Source organism: Anguilla anguilla, chromosome 6, assembly GCF_013347855.1.
Source record: "Anguilla anguilla isolate fAngAng1 chromosome 6, fAngAng1.pri, whole genome shotgun sequence".
Taxonomy (NCBI): domain Eukaryota; kingdom Metazoa; phylum Chordata; class Actinopteri; order Anguilliformes; family Anguillidae; genus Anguilla; species Anguilla anguilla.
This window is the reverse complement of record NC_049206.1, coordinates 5,042,631-5,055,070: the sequence shown is the minus strand read 5'-3', so window position 1 is coordinate 5,055,070 and position 12,440 is coordinate 5,042,631. Positions and strand designations below refer to the sequence as shown.

The following is a 12,440-nucleotide window of genomic DNA, read 5'->3' as shown; positions in this document are numbered from 1 at the left end:
AGTCTAAATGATCCGCGACGAGGCCTCATCCAGCCCCCGCTTCCCCGCACAGGGACCGCCAGCACCCCCGTCGGCCTGCGGTACTCCGTCATCGAGCTGCCCTTCCGCGGCGACGCGCTCAGCCTGCTGATCGCCGTGCCGCCCGTGGGCACGCCCCTCTCCGCCCTCCTCCCCCACGTGGGCGTGGCCGCCGTGCGGAGGTGGGCGGAGCTCCTGAGCCCCAGTCTCGTTCCCCTGTCGCTGCCCAGGTGAGGCCGGTCGTGAGGACCGTGTGCGTTCTAACCGGTGACCCCCAGAGACCGTGCCGTTGCATCACTCATGTTCTTGCAATTGTGTCAGATTTTTTAAACCATGGTTACATAGTAATAATGATAATAATTTATATATTTTTTAAAGCATTCCATTCGCTCTTCCCTCTTCCCACTAATCATATGATTTTGTTGTATTTTTCTTCAGTTATCTGAAGGTTGTATTTCCTTTTATCTTAAGTAAGAGTAAGCCCTGGACAAGAGTGTAAACCTTCCGATGTTCAGACCCTTGCATCACAGAGCTGTATTACAGCTGGAACAGCTGTTCCTTTTCACATAGATTATAGAGCAGCTGATCCAGCTCGCATGCAGCTCTGTTAGCTAAATGGTTAGCCCCTCTTTGTGTTCCAGCTAGCTCTCCTTCACTGAAGGAGGAGTGTTTTCTGTCCCTCTGTCCCTCTCCGTGTCTGTCTGTCTGCCTGCCCTGTAGGTTTTCACTGGAGGCCGAGCTCGATATGAAAATTCCTCTCTTAGCTTTGAATGTCACTGACATTTTCGACCAACATAAAGCCGACTTCAGACACATATGTGAGTAAGGTGATACTGAGTCACAGTTTTACGCCTGCACTGTAAGTCTGCCTGCTTCTCTGTCTGTGTATTAGTAAGTGATTTTAGTGGGGGTGGGGGGGGTGGGTGGGGGGAGACAGTGTCAAAAAGGTTCAAAAGATTCTGTTTATTTTTAAGTTCACTTGACATTTAGGTCAAGGTATTCAAGTTTACAATGAGGGAAAAAAAACAACCACTGCTACTAATTCTGTGCCATTCCATTTTAATGAAAATGGCTCTCCAGCACCCCCTTCAAGGCAGAAAAGAAAATGACAGTTAATACTGTCAGCAAACACACTTGATATATTTCAAAGGCTGTGTTACTATGACATGTAACTGTTAACTACCCCCCCCCCCCCCCTTAGGCTCAGAGCCACTGTATGTCTCCAAGGCTGTCCAGAGAGCCAAAATGGAGGTCAATGAAGACGGAACCAAAGCATCAGTCGCCACGGGTGAGGGGGTTTCCCTATGACAGTGGCCTGCGACTGCAGTCCCCAGAGAGCCGCAGAGTGTGCTTCCGTTTCCTGGTACTCAGAACTGTGTCAAATGTGACTGAGGTGGTCACTGGAAAACAAACAGGGAGGCCCGTCCCCTTGGGGGTGTGTTTTAATTCAGTGCATTTTGCTCCCCCCCCCCCCCCCTCTTTTCAAGCTTCAGTCCTGTTAACCAGATCTTCTCCACCACCAGTGACCATAGACAGACCATTCCTCTTCCTCATTCGACACAACCCCACGGGTATGTCACCCATTAGTTGTTTTTTTAAAAAAGGGAAAGAACCTCAAATCTAAAGGTTGTGTTGCGGCTGAAGTGCTGTTACCGTTGATGTAAATTTAATGCTCTCTACCCGATTTGAGCAAAAAAAAAAAAAAAAAAAGCTGTGTGTGTCTTCACCACTAACCTGGTGAGAAAACTCCACACCCTGCGTCGCCTAGCTTCTGAAAATTCCACGTGACATCACAGAAAAAGCACAGCCAATCCAATCTCCTCTCAGTCAAACAAAATGCAAAAACAATAATAGGCCACCCGGCGTGTGTGTGTGTGTGTGTGTACAATTAGTTCTTTTTTTGTGTCAGATTGTGTTCTGGGTTCTGGTTCGCGACAAATCGGTAAATCCTAACGACAGTGGCGGTAACTGAATGTGTTCTGCGGAACATTAAAACTCTCTCTCGCCTCTTAGGGACGCTGCTTTTCATGGGACTGATCAACGATCCCTTGGCACCATGCCAACCAACTCCCGAACCGGAACTGCCTGTGTTTCCACCTCAAACACCGAAAATAAAAATAAAAATAAAATAAAAAATTTTTTCAGGCAGCCGTACAAACACGTGTTGCACATCATTTAACTGGTAATAAAATCAGTTCCCCATTTCTGTATTAGCCGTGCTGTTTCCTTTTAAGAGAATAACTTTTTTTTTTCAGCTTTATTAGACAGAACAGCATAGAGAAACAGAAGGAGAGAGAGCGGAAGACAATCCAACCACCAAAAAGGTTGGTGGTTGGACTCAAACCAAATCCAGCTAGCTGGACAGTGGAACAGTTCAATTTTTTGTTTCATCTGACCATGGAACACTCCTCCAAAAGGCTAGGCCTTCATCCTGGTGATCACCTGTAAACTTCATTCTGGCTTTTTTATTTTATTTTTTATTTTATGAACTTTTTGGCCATAATGATCAGCGCTCTGTATGTAGGAAAAATGGTGAGGCTTTCAACCCGAAGAACACCATCCCAACTGTGAAGCATGGGGGTGGCAGCATCGTGTTGTGGGGGTGTTTTGCTGTAAAAGGGACTGGTGCACTTCAGAAAATAGATGGCATCATGAGGAAGGATGATTATCAAGAAATACTGAAGCAACACTTCAAAACATCAGCTAGAAAGTTAAAACTTGGTCGTAACTGGGACTTCCAGCAGGACAATGAACCTAACCATACGTCCAAAGTTGTGGCTTAAAGACAAGGTGAAATTATTGGGAGTGGCCAATACAAAGCCCTGACCTGAATCCCATAGAAAAATGTGTATCCCATAGGCAAGGAGGCCTACAAACCTGACTGAGTTTCACCAGTTCCGTCAGGAAGAATGGGCAAAAAGTCTGGCCAAGTATTATGAGAAGCTTTTGGAAGGCTACCCCAAGCTCTTGATTCAAGTTAAGCATTTAAAAGGCAATGCCACCAAATACTAACGAAGTGTATGTAAACTTTTGACCCACTGAAAATCTGATATAGTACATAAAAGCTGAAATAAATCTGTCTCTTAGCCAAATTCCTGGAGCTAGCCAGTAAAGTCACAGTTCGTGAAAGCTCTCGGGGCGCAGCCCCACGGGTTAACTTCACTGCTCTGCGTTTACTGTGATCCTTTACGTTTAGGTACCCAGCATGCACCAGTGAAGTACACTTCAGTGGTGCGCACACTCCGGTGCCTAAAGCCCACAGTCAAACACGGCAGCCTCCATGAATTGGCTTCATGTGCCATTGGGTCCCCCTCGTTGTTCGACCCGTCCACGGAGATAAGCCCCTCACTTTCGGAGAATGACTTGGCCTTGGAGTCGTCCTCCTAGCACGTTTCGGCGTGGTCCGGGTTCGACTCGTAGTGCATCTCCTGCAGGTACGCCCGCTTACAGCTGGCTGTTTCCGCTGGTGTCAATCATTCTCTCCTGGGGGCGGAGTCAAAGAAAGGAACAAAATGAGACTTGATTTTCCTTTTTTGAAAGGGAAAAACTTTCCACAATTACCTTAAGACCTACCCCAACCCCGTATTTTACAAACCCAAATCTCCCACCCTTAGAGAGATAGACCAAGGGAATTGGGGAATGTGAAAGAGAGAGGGAAGTAAAGAAGGAGAATGAAAAAGAAAAAATGAATAAGTGGGAAAGATGAATGCAAGACGTTTTTTCCTTGGGGGGGGGGGGGGGGGTGTTTGGCGAGTGGCAAGAGTGCATTGGATGTTCATGGACATTATCAGCCAAAATTTACTGAAAGGCGGAGGGGGGGGTGGAAAGAAAGAAAATCAGGTTCTGCAAATCTGCTTCCTCATGTTTTTATCTGTGCACCTGGGCCCTACTTCTTGTTTCTTGTGACACAACAGTAGTTCTGCAAATGGGGACTATATCGTCTTATTCTATATTGCGCTGATAAATTGCATTTTCAGTGCGTTTTGTTTTTTGGGGTAAGGAGCTGGTCTTGTAATCTAAAGGTCACAGGTTCGATTCCCAGATAGCACTCTGCCGTTGTACCCTTGAGCGGTACCCGTTGTACCGTTGTACCTGCATTGCTTCAGTAAATATCCAGCTGTAAATATCCCCCCCCCCCCCCCCCCACCTGGGGACTTCCTCAATGCAAGAGACAAGAAGCTAGGAATGTTCCAGAATTCTACGGTGAATGTCTCCTGCTTCTCACCTGTATGTTGTGTACCATCTGTAGACCACTCCCAGTATCAAGATGAAAAACCCAAAAAGTGGCATAATAAGCCACCAGCAGTGACGTCTCGTGTTGTAGCCTTGTCTTGGTGCAGCCTGGTCCCATATCTTCCCATCTGCAAAGGAAAAAAGCTGCAATATTATAGTTTGAGAGTCACACTGACGGTTCATGCCACACTCTTTTATAGGGGTCATGATTTTGTTCCCACAGCACTAATAATTTGATCTGGTTCTGCAAGTCAGCATTAATGGAAACGGGTCACAGTGAGCAGTTTTACCCCATTTGACCAGTCGTTTAAGACTTCCAAACGGGACTTCACAGCTATACGATGCCTCAGTGCTGTTAGAGATGTCCAAACTCTTTCTCAGCTGGCAGGTCCCATCCCCGTTTGGTCTGATCCCAGAGGACAAAAGGCCGTCTTCTTCAGTGATGATGTCATCATCCTGATAAACCTCCACCGTCGTGTCTCTGCAGTGAAATCCTGAAACTAGGCAGGTCAGAATAACCTTCCCAGGGTTCAGGGATCTCTTAGCGAATACTGCAGTTGTGGGCTCAGCTGAAATGGGGAAAAAAGAGAAAAGGCAACTTTTTTTGTGCACAAGGAAAGGCCTCTTGCGTATTTTCGCAATGATGCATACCAGTGTACTTTGGATGTGAAAATGTGTACGGGCTGACAGGTCTGTATTCGAATGGTCAGGCAACTTGCATTGAAATGGAAACAGGGAAAAGGCACATTTTCTTTTACTTTGGTTCTGAAAATGTTGTTTTCCTGAGTAAATCCCCATTGACATATAAGGTCACATTTTAACTAATGTACCTGTCTTCAAAAAAGAAGCAAGAACACATTATCATTTGGAAGCTTTAATGTAAAAGACATTCTAACTAATTTTCAGATATACTCTAGGATGTTATGGCTAACAGATTTTTTTCCAAGCAATTTATTTGCACCTTTTTTACATTACAAGATGTGCAGACCCCTTAGGGTAATGTAACATACTGCTATATACTGGAATTATGTGACTTTTTATTTTTGGAATGCATGCACGCACATATATTTCAATTAAAGGAGAAATAATTCTTATATTTCCCCATATATTTGTTAATATATTCAATTTTTCCAGTATACTGCAACGTGTTCCATTTCTGTATGGGACCATGGTACTAACCTGTCTCCTGGCTCTCCTCTGCTTCAAAGGACAAACTTCTCAACAGGTGATGCACACAGATGTAATCTATGTAGTTCTTAGTTTCCATGGTGATGTCCTGGTCCCTGTTCCACTTCCTTGTAATGGGGACAGCAGATCCTGCTGAAGCCTCCCACTGAAGCCTGCTGAGGTTGAAGGACAGGAAGTCTTCTCCGTTCCATCCGTACTGAGCAAAGGTCCTCGTACGACTTACACCAGAGTCAGGGTTTCTCTCGATCTCACAGCCCAATCTCCCCTGCAGGACAGCAGCACCTGAAATATACAGATGCAGTGATTATACCTACAGTACTGCATGGTCTTTACTTGGAACTTTAAACAGAGCTACAGCAGAGGAAAAAAATATATTTTTTTTAAATCTCAAATATAAAGGCCCTCACTTACCAGACATGTTAAGTCCTGTGTAATTTTTTAAGATGTCAGTTCTGCCTCTGTTCCAGTGCTCCATATTACGGCGTTTGACAGACTTCCACAGAGAACGGCCTCTTCTTTCACGCATCCAATTTCTACGGGGCACACTGTCCGTGCCATTGCTACTGTAGGAGTCGACTGCTTCGCCATCAAGCCACAGGACACAAGTGAACTCATCAGAATTCACTGCAGTGTAGGTACCCAGAAGGGAGTGACTAACTGAAAGACAGAGAGACAGGGAAAGAGATGTCACCAAATAGGATACCAAGCAGGAGAACACTCATCCCAAATCATCCCTGAGCTAGGAGACAACATTTTGACCCCGTGTGGAAGCCGAAAAATATAAGTTAATAAAATACACATGGACACAAGTAGACACAATGATTTATATTTAAGTATTATACAATGCTGCTGCCGCCTCTAGCTGCAGCCAGTGATGTTCCGCCTGTCACAGTGGTGAATTTATATTTTTTACGTTCTGGTATTATTGATAATATTGTAGTGAACCGTGCTGCTAGTCGGTCAATTAACGAGACAGTGGAACCGTTTCTTTTTGACAGCCAACTGGCCAATCTTTTACTTCCTGCCAAAACCGGCTTTCAGCTTCCCCGGGGTTGAGATGCGGTTCCCACATTAAAACCGCGTGGCCTGCCCAGCTATAGACTGCCCTTCCCGTTTACTCTCTACGAAACTCTGGTTCGCCACCTCTGGTGGATTTAGTCATCAACTACAGTTGAAAATCACATATAACATCAGCAAAACAAAGATACTGATGATTCAACTTTCTTGACCGCACACTGCACCACGGTATACCAACTCTGCCGTTTTTTGGGGTTTTTTCGGATTCTAACCACCATCGTAGCGGCTCGCGTTGAGCACGTGAAAAGCGCTGTACGGGCTGCGCAACTAGAAGCCAATAGTCCTGCACAAGGATCTTAACTACTCATCACTGAATTAATGAATAAGTCTAATGAGTAGATAATAAATACATATACATAATCCCCCGTAAATTAAGGAGTAACTGTCACCAATTTTTTCATATTCTGGAAGAGTGATGAGTGCAGACCCAGCTCACATGCAAAATATTATGACAAGTGTTTACACTTTCCCCCAAATTACAAATTTACAAATTGTAGTTAAGTTTTTCTTCAAGAGAAAACGTTACTGCCTATCAAGAACAAACAACTCACACACAGGTTTTTACCATTTAAAGCTTGAAATAATTAAATGACAACGTTAAATACATTTTTTTTTAAAACATTCAATATATCACAAGCATATATCCGACCTGCAAGCCAAACTCAACAAGGTAGACGAAAGCTTCTATACCTACCCGAGACAGTGCGCCAAACAATGTCCGAAAACAATAAAATGCTATAAATCCTAAACATTTTAGAACACAACTTCAAGAACTATATCCACTTATCCACTCTGGTCTATTTGCTGCAAACAGCCTTCGCGAAATCTCCCCTTCATGCTCATTCAACGAGGCAAGCAGTAAGACACTCGAACGACTGGATTGGATACGGTACATTTACGTAGACGTGACGACACAGTATGTGGTTTTCTCAGGCTTGTGATGCTTGGCACCCGTTGCGCTAAAATTCGCTGAAGAACTGTTTTGCCTGGCGGAACGCGGAAGTAAGAAGCAGCCTAGACATACCGCGTGGTGCTTTGATGTTTTGATGTTGATCCGCTGACAGAGCATTCTCGACGAAATAGTCATTCAGCATCAGAGGTTGGAAAGTTACGGATTGAAATATCCGAATTGGATTCAAGTCGTCTTCAACGCAGCATTATACTGGCAAATATTCATACTCACGACCACCGTCGGCAAAACAGAACGCGAAGACGAGAATGGATATAGTTTTGAAGCTGTGTTGTAAAATGTTGAGCGTTTATGGCATTTTAGTAGTGTCCAGCATTATTTGGCGGACGGTGTCAGGTACGTCTTCACGTTTTCATCTTTGCAATAATGCTTTCGATTCTTTTGTTGCTTAATATTTCCACTGTTTCCCCTTTCGGGTTGAGGGGTGTTTACAGTTACCATTATTTCCTCTTTCGTTTCATTTTTACTTTCGTAACCATTCACTGCTTTTATGTATGTGTTTCATGTCAACATTGTCTTGTGTTTGTCATCACAGGATTTTGCTATTTTTTCTGAGATTTGTGAATGGTTACCTGATCCATTTATTTGATATTGTGTCTATTCTGTGCCGAGATTGTACGTAAATGAACAATACTTTTTTCCCCTTCTACTGATCCCCAAAACTGTAGAATGCATGTCTGTATTTGTCAATTCTACATGCCTAATTGTTGGCAATTAAATTATAATCCAATTGATTGCCTCTCTGGCTTTTATATTTTCAAGGTACATATTCTGGATACACAGGACTACCCTCCTTTAATTTGTTGGGCTTTTTGTTACCAAAATGCATTCAAACGATTCCGCTCTCCTTGTGATCTAAAACTTACCTGGTCATCTTTGCCTTGTAATTTTACCTTACCTTCTGCCGTACAACTGAAATGATACCACTGACCACACACATCAGATCCCAACTTGGACCGTTCATTATTTGACAAATAACTCATAAATAAGTCATCATCCATTCCAAACTGTACACTCACAGCACACGTCCTCCACACACCCCACCATCCTGCACACGCCTTCCACACACCCCACCATCCTGCACATGCCCTCCACACACCCCACCATCCTGCACACGCCCTCCACACACCCCACCATCCTGCACACGCCCTCCACACACCCCACCATCCTGCACACGCCCTCCACACACCCCACCATCCTGCACACGCCTTCCACACACCCCACCATCCTGCACATGCCCTCCACACACCCCACCATCCTGCACACGCCCTCCACACACCCCACCATCCTGCACACGCCCTCCACACACCCCACCATCCTGCACACGCCCTCCACACACCCCATCATCCTGCACACGCCCTCCACACACCCCACCATCCTGCACACGCCCTCCACACACCCCACCATCCTGCACACGCCCTCCACACACCCCACCATCCTGCACATGCCCTCCACACACCCCACCATCCTGCACATGCCCTCCACACACCCCACCATCCTGCACACGCCCTCCACACACCCCACCATCCTGCACACGCCCTCCACACACCCCACCATCCTGCACACGCCCTCCACACACCCCACCATCCTGCACACGCCCGATCATCTGGCACACGCCCACCACACACCCCATTTCCTACAAGTTCTGTAGAAAATGTTTGTGTCTTAAGAGGATGTTGATTGCATTTTTCTTATTAAGCTTATTTTCGTATAACATGGCACGAAATAATATCGTATAACATTTTATCTACAGCTTACAACCTCTGGCCAGAACCTAAACTGTACATACAGAGCTCTATGCTAACATTTTGTTTTTGAGGAGCACACGTGCTCCCTTGTTGAAACATTAAGGAGCAGGCCAATTCACCTCAATTGAGGTGCTCCTAAATTATTTTAGCACATATCAATTTTCAGGAACAAAGCTTCTAAAATCAGAGCACTGTAGGACCCTGACATACAAAGGTATATTTAGCATCCTTTCAGTGTGTATATAACCTGAGTCATGGCTAAGCATGTCCCCTCAAACCTAGTCTTGCCAGAAAGCTCTGTGGTAGTAGGGAACTCTATGGTACCTCCCCAATAGTAACATCTCAGCAGGAGGGAGAAAAAAAAACAGAGACATATTTTTGGATACATGTTTATAAATACATTTTTTAAATACGATTTTAGTCTAGAAAACATAGTGCCTGTAGATTGCAATGGCAATTTCTCCCATCCCAGTGTGTAGCATTAGCATTTAGCCAGTTGAAGCGGAGTACAGTTAGCATCATTTCAGTGGTGGGGCAGGGCAAAACACACAGTAAGGGTCTGTGCAGTGCGGATACTGGGTCAGGCTGTGGTCTAAACCGGGCCTTAAGCTTTCAGAAGGTGGGTTTGACGATGAACTGGTCGGAGAGCGGTTTGACCAGGCTGAACCGGGTCACCGCGGGGGTCCGGAAGGACTTGGCCAGCTTGTCCAGCTGAGTCATGAAGTTCTGCTCCTCCTCCGGGGTGCTGCGGGTCCAGGCCAGGGGCAAATGGGTCGGAACCGCCCGCCGATCTGCAATGCAGAACCGCGGACGCGGTCAGAACCATGGACACGGTCAGAACCACGGACACGGTCAGAACCATGGACACGGTCCCTGTGGTTAGCATTTACTGCACCTTAACAGGAAGGCTAACCATATCACAACCAGAATGTCAAACTCCTTGTGTCTCCTTGCCTGGGTCTAATGATATAAGAATATTGGTTTAGTTCACTCAAATAAAACCCCTTTTCCCCAGTTGGTTTTGTCTCTATTGTGAACTAGCCGCCTAAAGAAAGAAAATATTTCTGTATTGGTTTTTGTGTGAAAACTATACCTAGACCTGACCGTTGAAGCTAGTCTGATTGTACGGTCGATTGAATCCCCAAGCCCCACCCACCACCCCCTTGCGATGACCTTGGACCCCTGCCCATTACACTGCATTACCGGCATTTAGCGGACGCTCCAGAGCGACTTATAAATGCTATGCAAAAGTTGTGTATTGCATTTATACAGCTTACTGAAGCAATGCAGGTTGAGTACCTTGCTCGTGGGTACAACGGCGGCGTCCTATCTGGGAACCGAACCTGTGACCTTTGGGTTACAAGACCAGCTCCTTCACCCGTTACACCACGCAGGCCCCTCCCCCCGTTACACCACGCAGGCCCCTCCCCCCGTTACACCACGCAGGCCCCTCCCCCCGTTACACCACGCAGGCCCCTCCCCCCGTTACACCACGCTGGCCCCTCCCCCCGTTACACCATGCTGGCCCCTCCCCCCGTTACACCACGCAGGCCCCTCCCCCCGTTACACCACGCTGGCCCCTCCCCCTCACCTTGAAAGAACAGCCCGCTGGGCGTGGCGGCGGCGGCGGCGGCGGCTCTGGACACCGCCAGCCACACGCCCGTGTCGGCCCCCTGCTCCGCCGTCCGCAGCTTCCCGCGCATGATGCGGTGGAACTCCGGCATCGCCACGGCAACCGCTGACCAGCGTGCGAAAAGGGAACGAGAAACGCATCAGCGTGCGGTTTCCAGCTTTGCGTCTGTCTGCATAGATGCAGTACGTGCGTACTTCCCTTTCCTGTGTTGTCTGTCATTTCGGGTACTTTTTTAAAATAAACTGAATTTCAGTGTGATTAACCGCAGTTAAAGGCTCAGGTTTAAACCACCTTGACCACAGAAGTGCATTACAACTTGAACAGCTATTGGCGTCTGTGAAATGAGGATTAGCAGTTCCACTTGTACTGCAGTTCTGGTGGTCTTTGGGTTTAAATCTGAAGCTTGAACTCCAGCAATGATAGTTTTCCCCATCCCAATGTGTAGCATTAGCATTTAGCCAGTAGAAGCTGAGCACAATTAACATTATTTCAGTGCTGAGGCAGGGGGGAAAAGCATGCTGCAGTTGACACTGCTCGGTTGTGTACAGTGTAACCATGGCGACGGCGTACCTGGCGAGTCGACCCAGCCCGGGTGCACGGAGGAAAAATGGACGCCGCCGTGCGCTTTGGCCCACCGCTCAAAACAGGGAGGCCCGTCCCATCGGGGGTGTGTTTTAATTCAGTGCATTTTGCTCCCCCCCCCCCCCCCCTCTCTTTTCAAGCTTCGGTCCTGTTAACCAGATCTTCCCCTCCACCAGTGACCATAGACAGACCATTCCTCTTCCTCATTCGACACAACCCCACAGGTATGTCACCCATTTTTGGTTTTTAAAAAATGGGAAAGAACCTCAAATCTAAAGGTTGTGTTACGGCTAAAGTGCTGTTACCGTTGATGTTAATTTAATGCGCTCTACCCGATTTGAGCAAAAAAAAAAAAAAAAAGCTGTGTGTGTCTTCACCACTAACCCGGTGAGAAAACTCCACACCCTGCATCGCCTAGCTTCTGAAAATTCCACGTGACATCACAGAAAAAGCACAGCCAATCCAATCTCCTCTCAGTCAAACAAAATGCAAAAACAAAAATAGGCCACCCGGCGTGTGTGTGTGTGTGTACAATTTGTTCTTTTGTTGTGTCAGATTGTGTTCTGGGTTCTGGTTCGCGCCAAATCGGTAAATCCTAACGACAGTGGTGGTAACTGAATGTGTTCTGCGGAACATTAAAACTCTCTCTTGTCTCTTAGGGACTCTGCTTTTCATGGGACTGATCAACGATCCCTTGGCACCATGCCAACCAACCCCCGAACCGGAACTGCCTGTGTTTCCACCTCAAACACCAAAAATAAAAATAAAAATAAAATAAAAAAATTTATACTGGTTTTTCAGGCAGACGTACAAACAGATGTAATGTTGCACATCATTTAACTGGTAATAAAATCAGTTCCCCATTTCTGTATTAGGTGTTGTGTTTCCTTTTAAGAGAATAACTTTTTTTTTTTGAGAACATACTGTTTTTTCCAAGGCATTCTGAAATTCTGTGTTAATGACAGGGACAGTGTATCAGACAGTTCTCCGG

General features: G+C 46.2%; 3 protein-coding genes and 1 long non-coding RNA gene across 10 annotated transcripts in view; 2 read left to right on the top strand and 2 right to left on the bottom strand.

Annotated features, from left to right (window-relative positions):
* Positions 1–12,440, top strand: part of LOC118229606 (AP-1 complex subunit sigma-3-like) — a 55,708-nt gene that overhangs the window by 712 nt on the left and 42,556 nt on the right. The window lies entirely within an intron of this gene.
* LOC118229590 (major histocompatibility complex class I-related gene protein-like) overlaps positions 1–12,440 on the bottom strand; it is a 42,935-nt gene that overhangs the window by 21,800 nt on the left and 8,695 nt on the right. Inside the window, exons 1-5 of one of the 7 annotated variants that reach the window (XM_035421679.1) lie at positions 7,211–7,345; positions 5,851–6,096; positions 5,431–5,721; positions 4,542–4,820; positions 4,225–4,379 (exon numbers count right to left, since the gene is read on the bottom strand). In XM_035421679.1, coding sequence (XP_035277570.1) covers positions 4,240–4,379; positions 4,542–4,820; positions 5,431–5,721; positions 5,851–6,096; positions 7,211–7,268 — 1,014 coding nt within the window. In that variant the 5' untranslated portion in view covers positions 7,269–7,345 and the 3' untranslated portion in view covers positions 4,225–4,239. Of the gene's footprint in view, positions 1–3,113; positions 3,502–4,224; positions 4,380–4,541; positions 4,821–5,430; positions 5,722–5,850; positions 6,097–7,210; positions 7,362–12,440 lie in introns of those variants that run through there. The other 6 variants (XM_035421675.1, XR_004765691.1, XR_004765690.1 and 3 more) reach the window with 6 other exon arrangements.
* On the top strand, positions 423–12,320 carry LOC118229608. The gene is made up of 4 exons (XR_004765692.1): positions 423–836; positions 1,220–1,306; positions 11,590–11,673; positions 12,109–12,320. It is a non-coding gene; the product is annotated as an uncharacterized LOC118229608 (long non-coding RNA).
* On the bottom strand, positions 9,796–11,526 carry LOC118229607 (dehydrogenase/reductase SDR family member 12-like). Its single transcript, XM_035421719.1, has 3 exons — positions 11,438–11,526; positions 10,826–10,972; positions 9,796–10,025 (listed from the first exon to the last, which is right to left on the bottom strand). Exons 2-3 carry the CDS (start codon positions 10,956–10,958, stop codon positions 9,847–9,849), a joined length of 312 nt encoding a protein of 103 aa, XP_035277610.1. The 5' UTR covers positions 10,959–10,972; positions 11,438–11,526; the 3' UTR covers positions 9,796–9,846.